At 37.9% G+C, this 18717-nt stretch overlaps 1 protein-coding gene across 2 annotated transcripts in view; it reads left to right on the top strand.

The window, feature by feature from the left end:
* Positions 1 to 1076: 1076 nt before the first annotated feature.
* The window catches only part of LOC124721466 (serine/arginine repetitive matrix protein 2-like), a 156740-nt gene continuing 139099 nt past the window's right edge, over positions 1077 to 18717 (top strand). For both annotated transcript variants that reach the window (XM_047246457.1, XM_047246456.1), the window contains exon 1: positions 1077 to 1143. In XM_047246457.1, the coding sequence (XP_047102413.1) occupies positions 1117 to 1143 (27 nt within the window). In that variant the 5' untranslated portion in view covers positions 1077 to 1116. The remainder of the gene's footprint in view (positions 1144 to 18717) is intronic.

Here is an 18717-nt window from a genome sequence, read left to right as displayed (position 1 = left end):
TACAGACTCGTACCATGAGCAAGTGGCTTTGACTTACATGCTTCTACGGAAAGTGATAAATAATAAGTACAGGGTGATTCAAAAAGAATACCACAACTTTAAAAATGTGTATTTAATGAAAGAAACATAATATAACCTTCTATTATACATCATTACAAAGAGTATTTAAAAAGGTTTTTTTTCACTCAAAAACAAGTTCAGAGATGTTCAATATGGCCCCCTCCAGACACACGAGTAATATCAACCCGATACTCCAACTCGTTCCACACTCTCTGTAGCATATCAGGAGTAACAGTTTGGATAGCTGCTGTTATTTCTCGTTTCAAATCATCAATGGTGGCTGGGAGAGGTGGCCGAAACACCATATCCTTAACATACCCCCATAAGAAAAAATCGCAGGGGGTAAGATCAGGGCTTCTTGGAGGCCAGTGATGAAGTGCTCTGTCACGGGCTGCCTCGGGTAGTTTGGTTTTCAGCCTAGTCAACAGCGCCTCAAGCGAACAAATGTACAACTAAATGAAACTTTATAGCTCCCTTAATTCGCCGACAGATAGTGCTTAGCTCTGCCTTTTGTCGTTGCAGAGTTTTAAATTCCTAAAGTTGTGGTATTCTTTTTGAATCACACTATAATATCGTAATGTATATTATAGAAGTTATTCATTTGGTTATAACGATGCAACATTTAACCTTTAATACAATTTCTCGGTTGTTGTATGTTTAACAATTATTTTTAATGACTGTTCGAACTGCAATTCTAACATGCCCAGAATTAGAAAATACAATATGTAACAGATGAATGGAAACAAATATGTTAACGGCTCGCACAAAGCTATTTGATATTTCAATATCATTTGCAAGTTCCATTACGGTTGTAAATATTAATCATAAATTGGCTTTGGATACCGTATTTCTCTGTTTTGTTGTCATAATACGACTCTCTACTTCTATTACTTTCATTAATATGATGCTATATTATGAGGGGTGCTCTCTACCGCTGAACTCGTGCACGAAATTGTCATCGAGGTGTAGAGTTGCGTTAATATGAAACTTCGTAAATGTTGTCTTTGCCCGCTACTTTACGTCTCTGCTTCAATGTCTTGAAATAACTTAGTGAATATGGCGTATCAACATCAGTTTACATCGGTAAGTTAAAAAACTCGCGATTTTTATGCAACTAATCAAATACCAACATTATTAAACATTTATTGTTTTTAAAAACGAAAAGAACGCAAGTTGTTCAATTCATTATAAAAGTGATCTTGTGCCGCGGAGAGATCGTGGAACAAGGATGTTGGAGATCGTAACAACGAAGATGGCCGTTAATATATCTGGCGCTACAATAATTGCGCGGATCCTTGTGTTGACTTTTAGTTACTGTTGTTTACTGATTATTAGAGAACACTCAACAGTGAAGTGCCGTTGGTATTTTCTGTGTTTAGAGATCAAATAAGATGTCTCGATGTACATATGTTTCGTGCTATTAACTTTTTTGTTTTGTTATTGTTTGGAGCTTGCGCAGTATATTGATGTTACTTCACCGCCAAATAATAATTTTTCTGTAATTTCTGTGTATTTTACCGACTTTTCTATAGATTACTTTTGGGTTTCCCAATGTATTTGTCGTAATTTCGTAGTTTAACTGCAGAAATTAGTGTTAACTGGAGCCAAAATCGAAATTTCGATCAATCACTGCTGTGTAACAGCATCTACGTGAGCGTTGACTTCTGTAAATATTGTATTATAAAAGTTTCTGCTGATAGTTTGTAGGTTGTGGTGGTAATAAAGGTGTGTTTTCCGAGTTCCAGTAGCAAATGAAGATCGTTGTTGAAACGGCGATCTGTTTTTTGAATCTTACGTGAAATGGATTACAGATCAGGTCGTGTTAGTGTTTTTATTTTAATCGAGCGTCGCATTAATAAACCAGTTAATGTATGTTTACAAAACACACAGGGTGACATGTCACTATGAGGATAATTGTCAGTGATATGCAATGTAAATATAAAAGAATGTTTGTATATTTTTGGCTTCAGGAGACTTTATAGTATATAAAAACAGTAATGTCTGGTTTAGTTTGTGTACATTGTCATTACATTGTACTGTTTATACGAATTTTGTATGTGAGAGAGAGAGAGCCATGCAAATAATGTTAAAACTTTTTCAGCCCGGCATAAAAAGAAGTATTTTGGACTGTGTTTCATGTGGAACACAACTTGCAGTTTGAAAGCAAATTATAAATGGATTTTGCAGATTTTTTATGCAAATACATGAGTAAATGTTACAATCAGACAGAAAGTACATGTTAATTTTTAAAAAATTACCAATAATTAGAACACATTTTGCTATATTGTAATATAGAAAATGTAGAAACTTCAAGTCTCACATGAGAATGTAACAGACAGATTTGTAACTACTAGGCTATTTGTTACACTTAAGATTTTGTGTGTATTATGTAATCATTGTGTTTGCTGATGCATTGTCACGAAACTGTGTGGGGCCAGTAACTGATTTTAAAGGGTTAGTTAAATACAGGTATAAAATTACTCTAAATGTTTGTAGGTGCTTGTAGTGTTTTGTTTTTTTGTGTGATTTATTTTTGCATGGTTGTATTGAGTTTGTAACTTGGCAGAAACCCTAGTATGTGTATGGAATGCAATTTTAAGGTGTACAGATTCAAGAAATTGGGAATTGTATTTGACTGCAGGGTATCATTCATTCTTCATTAACACTGTTTCTTGTCTGTGGTATGTTCCTTATTTCTTGTTTGTTTCTGGAGCGCTCTATTGTCCTTTGGAAGATAGTGCTATATTTTAGTTTTTGTAATATTTAGATTGGAAACTGGCTCTATTTGATGTAATGAATTGCTGATTGTATGGGATTATACTAAACTTATTCATGTTCCAATAATAATCATTCAACATCAGATAAAGTATTTACACGTAGCAAGCAAAGCAGATAGCTGTTTTTCATTGCACCAGCACTGCCTTTTCTTTTTCTTGTCCCATCCATGTATCCTAGACATATTAAATTTTGTGTGTGCTTAAAGTATGAAACTGAGCTGTGCTTTGTTGCACCATAGTGATTCCAGAAATTATACTTGGAAGTTGTGGCATGAAAAAGATACAATGTCATTGCATAAGGTTTTCAATTAGTGTTTGTAATTAATGTCACTGGTTTATATGTAGCAGCGTACTTTGAAACTAAATGAACTTATTCAGAGTTTGGGCTTTATATGGTACAAAATGCCATTTGTTCACTAAATTTTCATGCACCTGTTGACTTGGATTGGGGTGAAGAATCCACCTGTGACTACATACATGAGTGCAGTGTGAGTTAACATATTCAATTTTAAGAGATGTGTGACATTCATTTAATTCGAAATAACCTCAAAACTGACCAAAATCTCTTGGTAACACATCGCTCTGTTGGAGTATAGACTAGCATGAGAAACCTTGTGATATGCATGAATATCATGCTCTAATCATGTTTTGACTTTCCCATGGAGAGATTTAAACCACAGAATGTTGAAAGCTAAGAAATATGTAGTGTAAATTTCAAAAATGTAAATGTCTGCTGTGAAGACAGTACTAGCTTGTGAAGGTCAAAAGTTCATTGGAGACTTTATGAAAACTTAACAGCTTACCCTCCTAGTTTTAACCATGTCAAAGCATTTATTTATGCAACTTCACTACACTATTTTTAAAGATGTCACTTGCCACATGCTAATTGGAAAGATTTAACCTATTGGACTTTCAGTAACTTCCCAAATTGTACACTACAATTGACTAGTTGTTTGGTGGCAATGGCGCTCTCTCCCCCCCCCCCTCCCTCCTCCCCCCCCCCCCCCCCCCCCCTCAGGAATAGACAGCTTCTTGAGCCCCTCCACAAAAAAATACAGCAGCACTGAACAGCCAGTCATACATATTCTGTTCGTTCTATATTCATATTCTGCAAACCCCTGAGGAGTGGATGATAGAGGATGCTTTCCCAGGTTCCCATATTAGTGTCTTCCATTTGTGTGTGTGTGTGTGTGTGTGTGTGTGTAGGCTTTCACAATGTAGTTGGTGTGTCTGTCAATTCAGGTTTTTCAGCATTTCTGTGGTGCTCCCCTATGAGCCAAGCAAAATTGTGAACATTTGTGTTGCTATGCTTTTATATATATAATACTCATGTGAATCATATTCAGTAATGATCCCACACACTTTAGCAGTTTTCTGTCTAAGCAGTCTCATTTGTAGACTTATTGCATTTTCCCAGTATCCTAGCCCTGGACTTGTCATCTACTTTGTCTACAGTTGGGCCTTGACTCTGTGATCATTCCATTTCGTATCCCCACAAACTGTTACACTCAGCTATTTGTATAAATAGTCTGGTTCCAGCTGTGGCTCATTGGTATTGTAGCTACAGGATACCAGTAGTACTTTTCTCAGTTTGGTGAGTGCAAAGTTTTCCATTTTTGAACATTTAAAGCAAGTTGTCAATATGCACACCACTTGTCAAGATGTGACACTATTTATACTACTATTATTTTCAGACAGTACCTCCATATAGATAACTGTACCACCTGTAGCTTGAGGTTACTACTCATGTTCAACAAGAATGGTGAAGCTCCTAGTACACTTCCTTGGAGCATATCTGAAGTTACTTTGACTTCTGTTCATTACTCTCCATCTAAAATACCGTACGGAGTCCTGTTTACCACAAAATTTTCAATCCATTCACATTTTTCAGACACTTGTATGGTCAACTTATTCCTCTTCTGACAGCTTCACAAGATGCCTAAACTTCTGAAAATCACTAGTGGAGAACCCAGGGATCTTAGGAGGGAGTTCAAGAAGTGTACAGTGAATTTTGTTAGTTTCACAAACCTTGGAGGTGCTTTATTTGGCTATGCACATGAAGAAGAACATCACAAAGATTTGCTGGCGTTGTTTGATGTGAGAAGCAATTTTCATGTTATTGAGCAAATAAGAGTAAACTCTAATTAAAATTGTTTTGTGACTGACAGATTGCTTTGATTTGGGGGGGGGGGGGGCTGTTTCCAGCATGTAGCCAACCACACTTAACAAGATGCTACACATGGTGCTCAATAAAGAACGAAGATTGGCTTGCGGCTGGCCGCTACCATTCAGTCTGCTGAAATGTCAGTCGCAAGGTAATTTTAATGAGTATTGTATGCTGCGTTAGTTATCCTTCAATCATAAGGAAAGCCAAAGTAGTAGCACAATTTCTGAATCCAAAGCAGAGCCCCAATAATATTGGTGGCTAACAGTTTGTTTATGACGTCCATACTAATTTTGTACCATTGCCCTGTAGTTTACGTACAGTTTCAGCAACAATTATCCATTCTCTTTTGCCAACATATGTTGTCATGAGATTTTTCTTTGCATCATTAATGTTTGGAATAATATGCACATATGTCAAGAAGTCTCAGCAACAGATGGGTCTAGTCACCTGCATGGCATAAAAATTGTCATGAGTGATACTCAACTGTAGGGAACATTTGTGACTTTTCACTCCTTGCAGGGTTGCAGCTGCAGTGAAATCTATTGTCCCAACCACACAGAGTAATATACCTAAAAGTGCATTTGAAGTATGGTCAAAATCTAAACGGGTTTGATCTCTTTCTTAGTAGTAAGTCTGATAAGAGTGTTGTGTAGCAGGTAAGACCACCTCATTTTTGTTCTTGATGTAATTGATAGAGTGTACAGTAGCAACTGTAGTTACTTTCCTCAATTTTTCCATCTATCTATAAGGAGTACTACAGGCTGCTCACTGCTGCTAGAGTCCACACTTCAACAGTCTAGATTTAACAGTAGTGGAATGATTCTCACATGTAAGTGGCTCATGGGAGTTACACCTGTTCTACAAGCAAGAGATGATAAAATAATTGTAATAATGCACAGAAAAGGGTGTGACCAAATGTGCAAGGTGTGGCTGGAGATTTAAGCATATTGCACAGTAACTGCCCTTGTACTGTAATTAAATATTGCATGGCTAGCATATTCCAAGTTTTTTTCTTGAAGGCACATCAGCAAATTATACACACAAGAATGTTGTTCTAATTGTAGATGTAGGTATTTAAACTTGCGCCCCTTAATTAATATTTGCAATCTGCCTGCTTTGTGTTCTTCTAATTACTTGGTACTGTGTGGCACTATGTAGCTGCTGCTGTTACACCATTATGGCTTATTAATTACCTTTTTGATGTTGCAATGCTTCCCACACACTAAAATTTATCCACATATTCACATTTCTTTCTCCCAGTACAAGTATTTTCAGAAACAAATTCACAAGCAATTATTTCAGTTTTCATGACATTGATATTCAACCCATACATATCGTATGATTCGTGGAAATTGGTCCTGCTAATTTGGTGTCGCCCCCCCCCCCCCCCCCCCCCCAAATACAGGCACATAACTGCAAAAATTTTCATGTATGTTACTTAAAAAAAGCTGTTTTCTGTACCATCAGAGCCTTTGCAAATTAGAGGCTCCTCTCAGCTCCTTATTTTAAGTTAACACCACCAGCATTCTTCAGCACGTAATTGATAATTGCAGATTCTAACAGTGTCTCAGAAAAGCACAAACCACACAGACCTTGCATGTTATCTCTTTCTGGAGACTTTGTCATAAATGATAGAAATTTTTTACAGTAATGTCCACAGTACATCATGACTCACTTTCAAAAAGCTTCTCAAAATCAATAACGCAGATATAGAGACTGCATTATTGTTCAGTACTTTTCTGCTAAAATTGGCACAGTGAAAACAGAAATCAACAGTGCCACAGTTCTTTTGAAATTCATACAGAACACTTGAGTGCAATCTTTTTGCTTTTTCTTCTAGTAAGTTAAATAACATTCATTTGTAGACTCTCCAACATACACTGAGTGAAGTTGTTGCATAGTAAGAATTATAAATCCAAAACATTTTTGTTTCCTTGTAAATAGGGCATATCAGTGAGGATCTGAGGCGGTTAAGAACTACTTTCTTCTAAGTATATTTTGTGGTGCTCTACATATGCAGACATGGAGTTGTGGTCCACATTATGAGGAAGATGAGGCAATGTTGACCTAGTTTGGGTCACCAAAAGCATGTGTTTGAGTGGGCATTAAAAAAAACCACCAGTTTATTGGAAGATCTTCAGCAATGGGAACATGTACCACTTGACATACCAGCCCATAGTGTCAACTACTTTCATCTATTGAGTGCACTTCTGGATTTGTGTTGAACAGTTGGCATTTATCTTCATATTAGTTCAGATGTAGTGATGGCTATTCTGCCATTTGTATGCATTGTAAATAAAAGAAAAGAAAAAAAAAATTATAGGAACAATTTAGAGCAAAATCATTCAAGGTATATCAGATTTATGAGAAACAAAAGGTGGACTCCAAGGCCCTAGAGCATGTGTTGTGGGCCAGATGGAGACTACAAATTGGTGACACTGCAGAATACTCTGTATAGAGTCAGGGTGTTCCTATCGACTCACTGGTCTTGTAGTGAAGCTTGGCGCATTATTGTGGTGTAAAATTCATGTACTGTTGGTCACTGACAAGGTGGGCAAGAATTCTCATCAGTTATTTAAGCACTTACAGATAAATTCCAGCATTGACAATCAGAATCACTGAAACACCCAACAGATAATGCCTTTAAAGCTACAAAAGCAGTGAGTGTTGCTTTGTTTGTTCATGGTGTATTTAGGTGGCCAGAATTGAGATACTGCTACTTGCACCACATTTTCCCATTGCAAGATTGCGATAATAAATTTTTTATAAACAGTTCTCACACACTCAGAAGGCCTAATTCTCAAACACTCTAAAAGCTCAGTAGTAATTCAGATGGGTTTCTTTACAGTTCATTGATGAGACTCTTTGGAACCAAATTCATGGAAAGTTGTTGTACACAAAACCCTGATGTAAGGGCTTAATGCACAACTGGTATTGTCTTTTTCAATTATTTTATTAAATATTTATTATTATATGTGTGTGTCACATCTAACTGCAGCAGAACCAATTAAGGAATAAATTGTGTTCTGGGGGTGTAACAGAATGGAGGGTGTAGGACTGGAGGGTAGAAGCTTGAAGGAATTTAGTTCACCAGATTGTGGCCATGTCCTCCTCTGCTTCATAGGTCTGCAAACCAAAGAGCAAAGGTGATTCTCCATTATCCCTACTGCAATGTGGCACAAGAAAGAACTACAGGGTGTTTCACAAAATTATACTGATCTTTTCACAGTTTGTCTTGTGTGATCACTGGCAGTGCAGTGTACAGCCATGCCCAGGGGTGTTTATTTTCCACAAAATGCATAAACACTACATGGTATACAAATATGAGTTACTAATACCATACTAAGACGTATGAACAGAGTCTACATAAATCCCTATGTGCTGTTCAACACTGCTGGAGGGGAAATCAATTCTTAATCACCCTGTACAGCAGCTGCAGTGTTTGTCTGGGTAAGGCAACTTCCTCCACCATGAGCACTCCTTGTTTTTCAGTTGACAGACAGACTGTACTTAGCCAGCATTTTCTTTCCAGTTCTCATAAGTGAACAGGTGAAATTACTTTATGTAACTCTTGTTTAGGTATTGGAAAGTGAGCTAATATGTCAAATACATTCCTGTAAACATTGATGGAGAATTGTATAATTTGTAAGTGTGGTATTGTCAGTGACCTTTTGGTGTTGATGGGAAAGTGATTGGATTGGTAAATGTGGCACCTTACTGCTTTCTGGCGATGACAGCATATTACAAAGTTGTGTAATGGTGTTGTCACTTGCTGCCGAATTAACAAGTGACCAAAACATTACTGCACTTCTCTTGGCTTTAATTGTTTTGCTGGCTGGCTTCATAAATCTCCTCTATTCAGGAATTACTGGCACTTGTAGAGTGGGCTGCACTGAGTAGAACCACTTACCACACATCCACAGTATTTCTCCCAAAGTGGATGTGAATGTCTGATGGAATAGGACTACTCATGTTCAAGTGTAGAACAGTAATCTAATGTAATGCGTTGCTTGACTTACGTTGAAATATACAGGGTGATTCAGCTACCCTTACTAATATCATTTTATACAACCCGCGACATTATATTTTGACTTTGAAAACCATGCTCAAGATTTTCATATTCTCTCGTTTGCTATGTGCAAACCATTAGTCCTACAGAAAAAAATGAACAGGGCCTTTTTGTCGGAAATTTTAAGTAGTTAAATTGTGTATTGGGATACATTTTCGCTAGAAGCTGTAGTTTTCAAATTATTGAAGAAAAATGCGCAAAAGTGACCTTCAAATGCATTCTGTTCCCACACACTGTCCTCACTGGTCAGGATTTCTAGTTTTTTGTTCATGGCACTCCCACTTACTCCTGTACAAAATTTTGTGACTGCACGAATTATTTCCTGCATTCAAAGTGTTTTGGTCTTCATTGTCACACTTTATTACCTCACCGGCTTAGTCGACCACTTACAAATTGTGGAATTGACATTTGTTTAAATTTTTCTTAACAGTTTTGTGAATTTTAACAGCACAAAATAAACAATTATATTGTTGTATTTGTCAGGCCGTCTGACTGTAAAACTACTGTGCTTGTAAGGCTTAAGTTTGGATCAAATTTTCGACATAATTACGAGGTGCATTCAAGTTCTAAGGCCTCTGATTTTTTTTCTAATTAACTACTCACCCGAAATTGATGAAACTGGCGTTACTTCTCGACGTAATCGCCCTGCAGACGTACACATTTTTCACAACGCTGACGCCATGATTCCATGGCAGCGGCGAAGGCTTCTTTAGGAGTCTGTTTTGACCGCTGGAAAATCGCTGAGGCAATAGCAGCACGGCTGGTGAATGTGCGGCCACAGAGAGTGTCTTTCATTGTTGGAAAAAGCCAAAAGTCACTAGGAGCCAGGTCAGGTGAGTAGGGACCATGAGGAATCACTTCAAAGTTGTTATCACGAAGAAACTGTTGCGTAACGTTAGCTCGATGTGCGGGTGCGTTGTCTTGGTGAAACAGCACACGCGCAGCCCTTCCCGGACGTATTTGTTGCAGTGCAGGAAGGAATTTGTTCTTCAAAACATTTTCGTAGGATGCACCTGTTACCGTAGTGCCCTTTGGAACGCAATGGGTAAGGATTACGCCCTCGTTGTCCCAGAACATGGACACCATCATTTTTTCAGCGCTGGCGGTTACCCGTAATTTTTTTGGTGGCGGTGAATCTGTGTGCTTCCATTGAGCTGACTGACGCTTTGTTTCTGGATTGAAAAATGGCATCCACGTCTCATCCATTGTCACAGCCGACGAAAAGAAAGTCCCATTCATGCTGTCGTTGCGCGTCAACATTGCTTGGCAACATGCGACACGGGCAGCCATGTGGTCGTCCGTCAGCATTCGTGGCACCCACCTGGATTACACTTTTCGCATTTTCAGGTCGTCATGCAGCATTGTGTGCACAGAACCCACAGAAATGCCAACTCTGGAGGCGATCTGTTCAACAGTCATTTGGCGATCCCCCAAAACAATTCTCTCCACTTTCTCGATCATGTCGTCAGACCGGCTTGTGCGAGCCCGAGGTTGTTTCAGTTTGTTGTCACACGATCTTCTGCCTTCATTAAACTGTCGCACCCACAAACGCACTTTCGACACATCCATAACTCCATCACCACATGTCTCCAACTGTCGATGAATTTCAATTGGTTTCACACCACGCAAATTCAGAAAACGAATGATTGCACGCTGTTCAAGTAAGGAAAACGTCGCCATTTTAAGTATTTAAAACAGTTCTCACTCTCGCCGCTGGTGGTAAAATTCCATCTGCCATACGGTGCTGCCATCTCTGGGATGTATTGACAATGAACGCGGCCTCATTTTAAAACAATGCGCATGTTTCTATCTCTTTCCAGTCCGGAGAAAAAAAATCGGAGGCCTTAGAACTTGAATACACCTCGTAGTTTTAGTGTAATGTTTGCGAAAGTTTGTTTTCTTTCATTACCCCAATGGGTACATTTAAGTTAATAATGTAGAAAAGTAGCAGACTATGCTGGTGGCATAATAGCCCAATCAATAGAGACAAAAAAAGTTCCCAATCAGGAATAGATTGTGTAGTCAGAAATTTTTGTACAATTGTAGGGGAGAGTGCCATGAACAACATCGTGGAAATCCTGAATAATGAGAGATGTGTGCATAACAGCTCACTTAACAACTGCAAATAGGTACTCATTTAATAAACTGAAAATAGTCCATTGTATTAACGTGAGGAAAGAGTCATTATTTTATCTACTCACATAAGAGAACTGGGTAGGAAATACTGGGGATGTATAATCTGTCTGAAAAATGAAGAAAATCAAGCAGTGTTTGTGGTGGGGAAACTTGTCTTTGTTTGTGGTGGGGAAACTTGTCTTTGTTTGTGGTGGGGAACTTGTCTTTCCCAATAGAACACTACAGCTCCCATACAGTTTCTCCTATGGAAGTGTAGAACACTGTGGAGAGGTTTACATTGATTCCATTGATATGGTCTGCTTGCGTATTATTAGTAACACATATCTGTATTCCACATAGTGTTAATACATTTCATGGAAAATGAAAACCCCTCAGGCATGCCTGTGTACTGTGTCGCCATTGTCTGATAAGGCACTCTGAGGAGGGTCAGCATGACACTTCATGAAACACCCTGCAGTTACTTTTCTTGACGTAGTGGGAAATTACATGCTCGCTCTTTAGTTTAGAGACCTCTGGAGGAGGGAAGGACATGACCACAGTCCACTAACCTGCTTTCCCTCCTACTTCTATCCTCCACATCACTCCCTCCACCCTTTTACACCTCCAGAACACAATTTATCCCTTAACACAGCCGTACTGCACTAAGATATGGTACACGCATTTAATATTGGTTCTTAATCCACTTCATTTAACAGTAAATAGTAATTTTATACCTTTGTAACATTATTTTTCATAATCTGTGATTTTTCAATTGCTTGCGTCATGAACACTATTAATCCTGGAGAAAAAAAATAAGTAGTACCTTTCTTGCAGGAAATTTAGTACACACAGTTTAATTTTGTATTAGGGAATATTTTCACTAGAAACTACAGTTTTCAAGTTACCCAAGAAAAACAAATAAAGAAAGTGGCCTTTAAACCAACCCCATGCTTACACCTCACTGGTAAAGATTTTTAGTACATTATTTATGATAATCCCTCCTACCACTCTACAAAAATTACAACTACAATAATTTGTCCCCTATTTTTGGTCTTTGTTGACTGGGCTGTATTGGAAGGAAGAGACATTTATCAGTACCTTGCCTATGCTTCATTTTTGGTGTTATCTGTTTCTTATTTAAATGCTTTACACCAAGTAAAAAAAAAAAAAAAAAGAAAAAAAACTATTCTTTCACTTCAGAATCTGTCTTACAGGCTCTGTGTATTGTGTTAACCACACTGGTTGAAAATATATTCATCTCAAAACTTTATTGTTTATTACTGACTGATTCCACACTGCGTTATGACCTGTTGTGAAGTACAACACTCAACAACTGTTCACTTGCAAGCTGTCATTACTCAGGAAGAGTTAGGTTGTACTTCTTTGTCACTTTCTTCCAACTGGGAAATCTGGTGTGTCTACATGATGTCCCTAATGCTCAGCATAAAAACAATCAGGCTGATTCCTTTCCAAATATTACTTGTTGAGAAATGCACATATTATGCTTTAACAACTGGAGACTGCCATTCATTGCATTGACCTATTTCCAAAACAAATGAAATGAAAGGTAAGCAGTAGATCATTTACACTTAAAACTGAAGCCTATAAAGAAAATTAAATACATAATACTTTTAGAAATGTATTTATACTTTTTAAAGTGAATGGAGAAACGTAGTAGAAGGAATAAATTTGGGTTGTTGATGGGAACCGGACCTAGCCGTCATTGTCAGTGTTACGTAAGATAGTAATATATTTGTTTACCACCTTAGCAGGCTGCATAGAAATATATATTTTGAAAGCTTGTCCCTGCATCATGTTAGTTTCTAGGTTCTTGTGTGTAACCTCAGCTGTGTTTTGTGTTTAATACTGAACATTTATCAGTGTGAAATCTGAAACATTTGAGTAACAAATCCATAAGTGTGTGTGATGCAATTGGATCTCAAATTGCTATGCCACATAAAGGTTTTTGGGTGGTTCCAGTTATGGACCAGGAACTACTCCATCACTTATACATGTTCTAAATGCTCCAAAAGTGGGCCAAAATGGATAAATGATACATAACATCAAAACTATAGTTTCTGTGACTTTAAGGTATTGTTTAATAGGAAACCAAGGAGGAGAAAAACAGTGTGCAGGTATTGTACTTGGTAGATCAGTGAACTTGTAATGTTAGGTGTGTGGAAGGCTCAGCTCCTAGGATTATAAGAGAGAGAGAGACACAGAGACAGAGAGAGAGAGAGAGAGAGAGAGAGAGAGAGAGAGAGGGGGGGGAGATGCATGCTACATAGATTTCACTGGTGCGAAGAAAGGATAATATGAGTGTTTTACCTCAGTATACAAACTTCATACAAAAATGAGCATAAAAATAGAGGAATTAGACCAGGTAAAACACATTTCAAGATTGTTTGGCACTCCTCCTATATGTCTAATATGAGAGAAAATGCCATTGCAGTTTTCTGTGATTGTATTGAAAGAAAAATTTAATTAAGTGTAAGTTACCCAAAAATTAACAGAAGGTGCTTAAGAAAAAATACAAGGGCTGTATGGAAAGTAACTATTGTTAAGCTGTAAACAAAATAATGAAATTGTTAAAGCAAGTTTATTAGAAAAACATCAACACAATAGCTTAGTACTACTTGTATACATAATTGCCATTCAGATGTAAGCATTTATCGTTCACTTAATGAGTTTATAAAATCCCTCTGTATAAAATTCTGCCCTCTTATGCATTTGGAACCCAGCCAGCACAGAACATGTTTACCCTTGGTAAACCACCACCTTTCACAGGTCCTGAGAACAGATCACCCATTGAATTTCGTGGTTATCAGAAAGGAATTTTGGAGTACATTGAGCCCCAGATTTGTGGTATGCTAATTGTTTGATCTGATTTCTGCAGGGAGATGAAACAACAGTGGTCTTAGCCTGCTATTGCTCACACCACAGCTGAGTTTATTGTGCAGTTTCTTTCCGTCATTCAAGTAAAACCAGAAAGTACCATTAAATAGTAGTAAGAGATACTTTACTAGTTCTTTATTAGACACAGTTTCTTCAGGAATTACTTTACTGAACATTCCGTGTCTTTTGGCCACCAACAATTTGCATTAGAAGATTAAATGTGGTGTGGTTTCATTACCCTCACCACACAGGTTATGCTTAGAAACTTCTTTCTCTATGTTCATCATGTGCAGGTTTTTCTTAAAATTCCCACTAGCAGTAATTATTCTTACCATGAGTGAGTGTATTCTGTCTCATGTTCAAGCCCAAGATTGCAGAACTTCTCTTGAAAATTGGCTTCAGTATAATTAGCTTGCCAAGTTTTTGTGGTTTGGTTCTTAGTCCAATATTCTGCATGCTGCCTACTGATGCAGCTATGTGATTTTGATTTTACCATCACATTAGTGATGGTGAGGAGAGGTTCTGGTCCAACAAATGGAATCATCACTCCTGTCCTGGCCAAGCTATAAGCTTGTTCATTTCCTCCAATTCCTCAGTGATCAGAGACCCATAGCAGGTTTGCCATATTTCTTTCTCCTACCCTCACCAGGGCTTCATGGTATTCTGCAACAATCTTCGGTTTTGTTGCAGGGGTTGATAGAAATTTCAGAGCTCCATGGCTGTCTGAATGAATGTAGGTTCCATAATCCTTGTAGCATGTTCACAGATTCTCCTCTGCACATATTCTGATAGCAAATATTTCCACCTGGAATACCTGGGCCAGTCTCCATAGAGAAACTGCTGTCTCTAGTCTAGGCTGTACCCTGTATACCCCAGCCCCCACACCTTGGTCTTTTTTTTGACACATCAGAAGACAGTGGCTCCAGAAGACAGTGGCTCATCCTCCCACTGCTGCCTACTTCCAACTGTTACCTCAAAAGGTTTATTGAAGCAGCTGGAACTTATTGTATAGTCAGCTGGAAAATTTATATTTACCACATTCATTTGTTGGTGTGGGGTTCTGAATATCCTAAAGGCTTCTTGTTATTACCACTTTTTAATCTGTATTCCCTACAGCTGCCTCCATTGTAACCTAAAGGTGTAAAATGGGACATGTCCAATATGATCTCCATCCCAGCTGAGGGTTTGCTGCTGGTTCCACATGTTATGTGGCACATCTGCACCTTATGAGCCCTCTTAGTAGCCACCTTCTGTTCTAACGTGTTCCACCATGCTGTAGCCCCATAAATAAATAGGTTTTATTACAGAGATGTATATCCAGTACATAGGTGGGGGCTTAGATCCCAGCTCTTTACTACAGCCCTTCTAGTGCACTCTAATAGTTTAGTCAGTGTCATTCTCTCTAATAGGTCATTGCTAACAACAGGCGGACTGCCACTTCAGTCACTTGTAAATAAATATCATTGATGCACACCACCGTTACTCATTACATTCGATCCACATGCAGCATAAATTTTGTGATGAATGTTGAAGCTTTGGATTTTCAGGCACTGAAAACTGTATTTCAAAGCAGATTTCACATTTTATGGTATTTTGAGTTTGAATGCTCATTTATGAGGGCCATTGAAGGTGAATGAGAAGCGTTGTGGCTCTTACAGTTTCTAAGCACACTGACCGACTACTATGTAAGTCAGTGTAGTGACTGTTCCATTCTTCCCAATACTTCCTGTTCGATTTTCTGTGAAGCCCTCATATTTCATCTGCCGTAACAAGTTTACATGTTACAAAAAGGCTGTTTGTGATTGGAAGGAGCATTTCTAGTTACATATATATGCGTAACAATAGAAATACACAGGTCCATTTACTACTTCCATTACTTTGCAAAATAATAAAATCTGTTTACATAGGTAGAGGTAGCCCTACAGGATGTAATTTCTCTCTCATCTTGTGACTCAACAGTGGAAAAGTTTCACAGCGTTAAGTGGTGGGAAAATCTTGCTTAACTTGATCAATGGATGTTTCACGTTTATTGAGGAAAAAAATCGTATTTGCTGCTTTTTATGCTACAGCCATTTTGCTAGTAGATATAGGATCATGCACCAATGTTATGCAACAGGATCTCTAAATGATTTGTTCTACCAGGTATGAGACTGTGAAGCAGGATATCCTAAAATGCTTCAGGTATGATGGCCAATATGTAGACACTGAAATCTTTTCAGGCATTAGGTAAGTTTATGAAGAAGTGTTTTATATAGTAATGTGTTCATTGAAACAAACATTACAGCATCCTCTTCTTATATATGTTTATGTAGTTTTTCAACTTCCCATTGTTCTTGTTTGACTAGAAACTCCTATTAGTGATCATGTTTGTATGCTTGCTGTAGTGAATTCCCTTTGCAGTCTTTATCACTGAACATTTTGCACCATTCCACCATGTGTTGTTAGTTCAACTGCAAGCTTATCCTATAGTGTATGCCTTGTGGTTGTCCTCTCTAAGATCGTTTAATTTGTTCGCTTACTATAAATTACAGATATCTTCTGTAGTTTATTTGAAAGGCTTCTGACTTTTGTGTATCACATGATGCAGAACAATATTTTAATTCTACTTTATTCAATTCTTGCCACTAGTGGATTTGTGTGCATATTAAACTGTTACCTCCTTTTATTTTTAGATGGCTTTTTTTACCAGCGTGTGATTTTTTAGCTCCCTGTGCAGCAGAATGTGTGTGGATGTCTGGTTTTTTCCCTTTGTAGTGCATACTTAATGTCTACTCATTTCTGAGATAAGGTATTTTAGTATTCTAGCAAGGAACTTTAAAATTCTGTTCCGAGCTTCCTGTACATTTAATTCATCCCCTCTCAGTAGATAATGTTGTTGCAAAATAGACTAGTATTTCTGCAGTAAGCATGGTAGCACAGTGGACTTGTACCTCAGAAGACAACTTGGTGGCATAGTGTATTCATACTGATGAGCAGCCTTATTCATCCATCCACATTTTTCTCATTATTTTTCCAAACAGGTTCTGGAGATTTCAGTACTTGTTTCACCCTGAACACCATGGAATAATCTTTCCCCAACCTTTTTCCCTCAGAAACGTCTCCCATGTTGTGAAACAGTAACAAAAATTTTCAATTTAGTTGTCTGACAGTGGTATTTAAACCTTAAAATTCAGTCTTTCTGTACTCCTTTTGTTGATGGGTGTGTATTTATCATGACTACACTTTGTGGCACCTTAATACTTATAATGAACTGAAAATTATGGCTTTGTGTCTCAGTTATTAAATCAAACCACAAATCGTAAATTCTGTGAGTTCAGTTGATTGCAGTATATTTTTCAATGTTCATTATAGCTTTGACTCATGCAAAAGATTTGTTTGGATGAAAAATGCCAGCTTGCACTTTTCTGTGAATCTCGTATGTATTTGTTACACTGTACAGCACATAGTTCCATGTTAATCAGTCTCACTACACTAGTAACCTTAGATTTCACTTAGTATAAATTTGGTTGTTGTTGGTCTGGAATCGGATAATACATGTGTTGTCAAACTAATTTGTGTGGTAATCCTTACTGTTATTTGCTTGTGCTATGTTGATAGATGTACCATAATTTTTATTACAAAACCTGCAAATTTTTTTCCTGTGTGGCTAATTTGTGATATCAAGTTGAGTCTTATCTTACTTTCTGTAATCCACACAAATATCAGTAGGCCATTTACTCTGTCACATTTGTGCTTCTGCTGTTTTAAAAGTTTTCCTGTATTCATACAGTATGATAGAATCTTCTAGTTCTTCCATGTACGTAAGTTTCTTTTCCGTATGCATTTCCTTCAGTTGGATGTGTGTATTGTATTCTTTTCAACAGGTTGCTTTACTGTACCCGTTACAGCAACCTATTGACTTACCATCATCATTATCATCATCACATCAAAACCACAATCAAGTCCAAACCCAAGAGCAGGCTTGTCAGTGAAATACAGCACTTAGAATTGAAAGCACATTTATTATGAACATTAGCTTACAGCCAGAACAGAACTGACATCCCAGACGGAGTGTGAAGCTATTTATACATTGAATGTCCCAGAATATACAAACATTACAAATGTAAGATATTTCAGGAAGCTTCCAGAAATGATCGGTACTAAGTAACAAATAACTGTTGGTGTTTGGGTTTGAACTGGTGAGCCACAACATGTCAGTCAGTGATGCTAACCACTATGCAACCCTGCATAAGCCACAGCTACCAGCATTGCTCCCTCTCCTGCCAAAACACCAACTCACTGTTTCAATTCTCACTTGACTCAACTATAGCACACTGGATCTAGATCTTGTCAATGCTCCCTCAGTACAGTGGCATTGGTGGACCCTTGTTTCCTGGTCATGTTGTTACATACTCATTACTAGGATGAGCATCATAAGTTGTCCCTGCTGCTGAAGCTTCATAATCAAGTGGTTCTTCAGTTTCCTTGAACCTCCCATCATTGATCTGCGACTCTGGGCTGTAGTGCTTTATAAGGAGGACATGGACACTGGCTCTGTGCTTTTGTCTTTTTGATGAAGGGTCATCCAACAAGCGATGAAGGATACAATACAGCCCAGTAATTGTTCCAATAGTCCCACTTACGCACAGTCATAA

The sequence above is a fragment of the Schistocerca piceifrons genome, chromosome X (genome assembly GCF_021461385.2).
Source record: "Schistocerca piceifrons isolate TAMUIC-IGC-003096 chromosome X, iqSchPice1.1, whole genome shotgun sequence".
Classification (NCBI taxonomy): domain Eukaryota; kingdom Metazoa; phylum Arthropoda; class Insecta; order Orthoptera; family Acrididae; genus Schistocerca; species Schistocerca piceifrons.
This window is presented reverse-complemented; position numbering and strand designations above follow the sequence as displayed.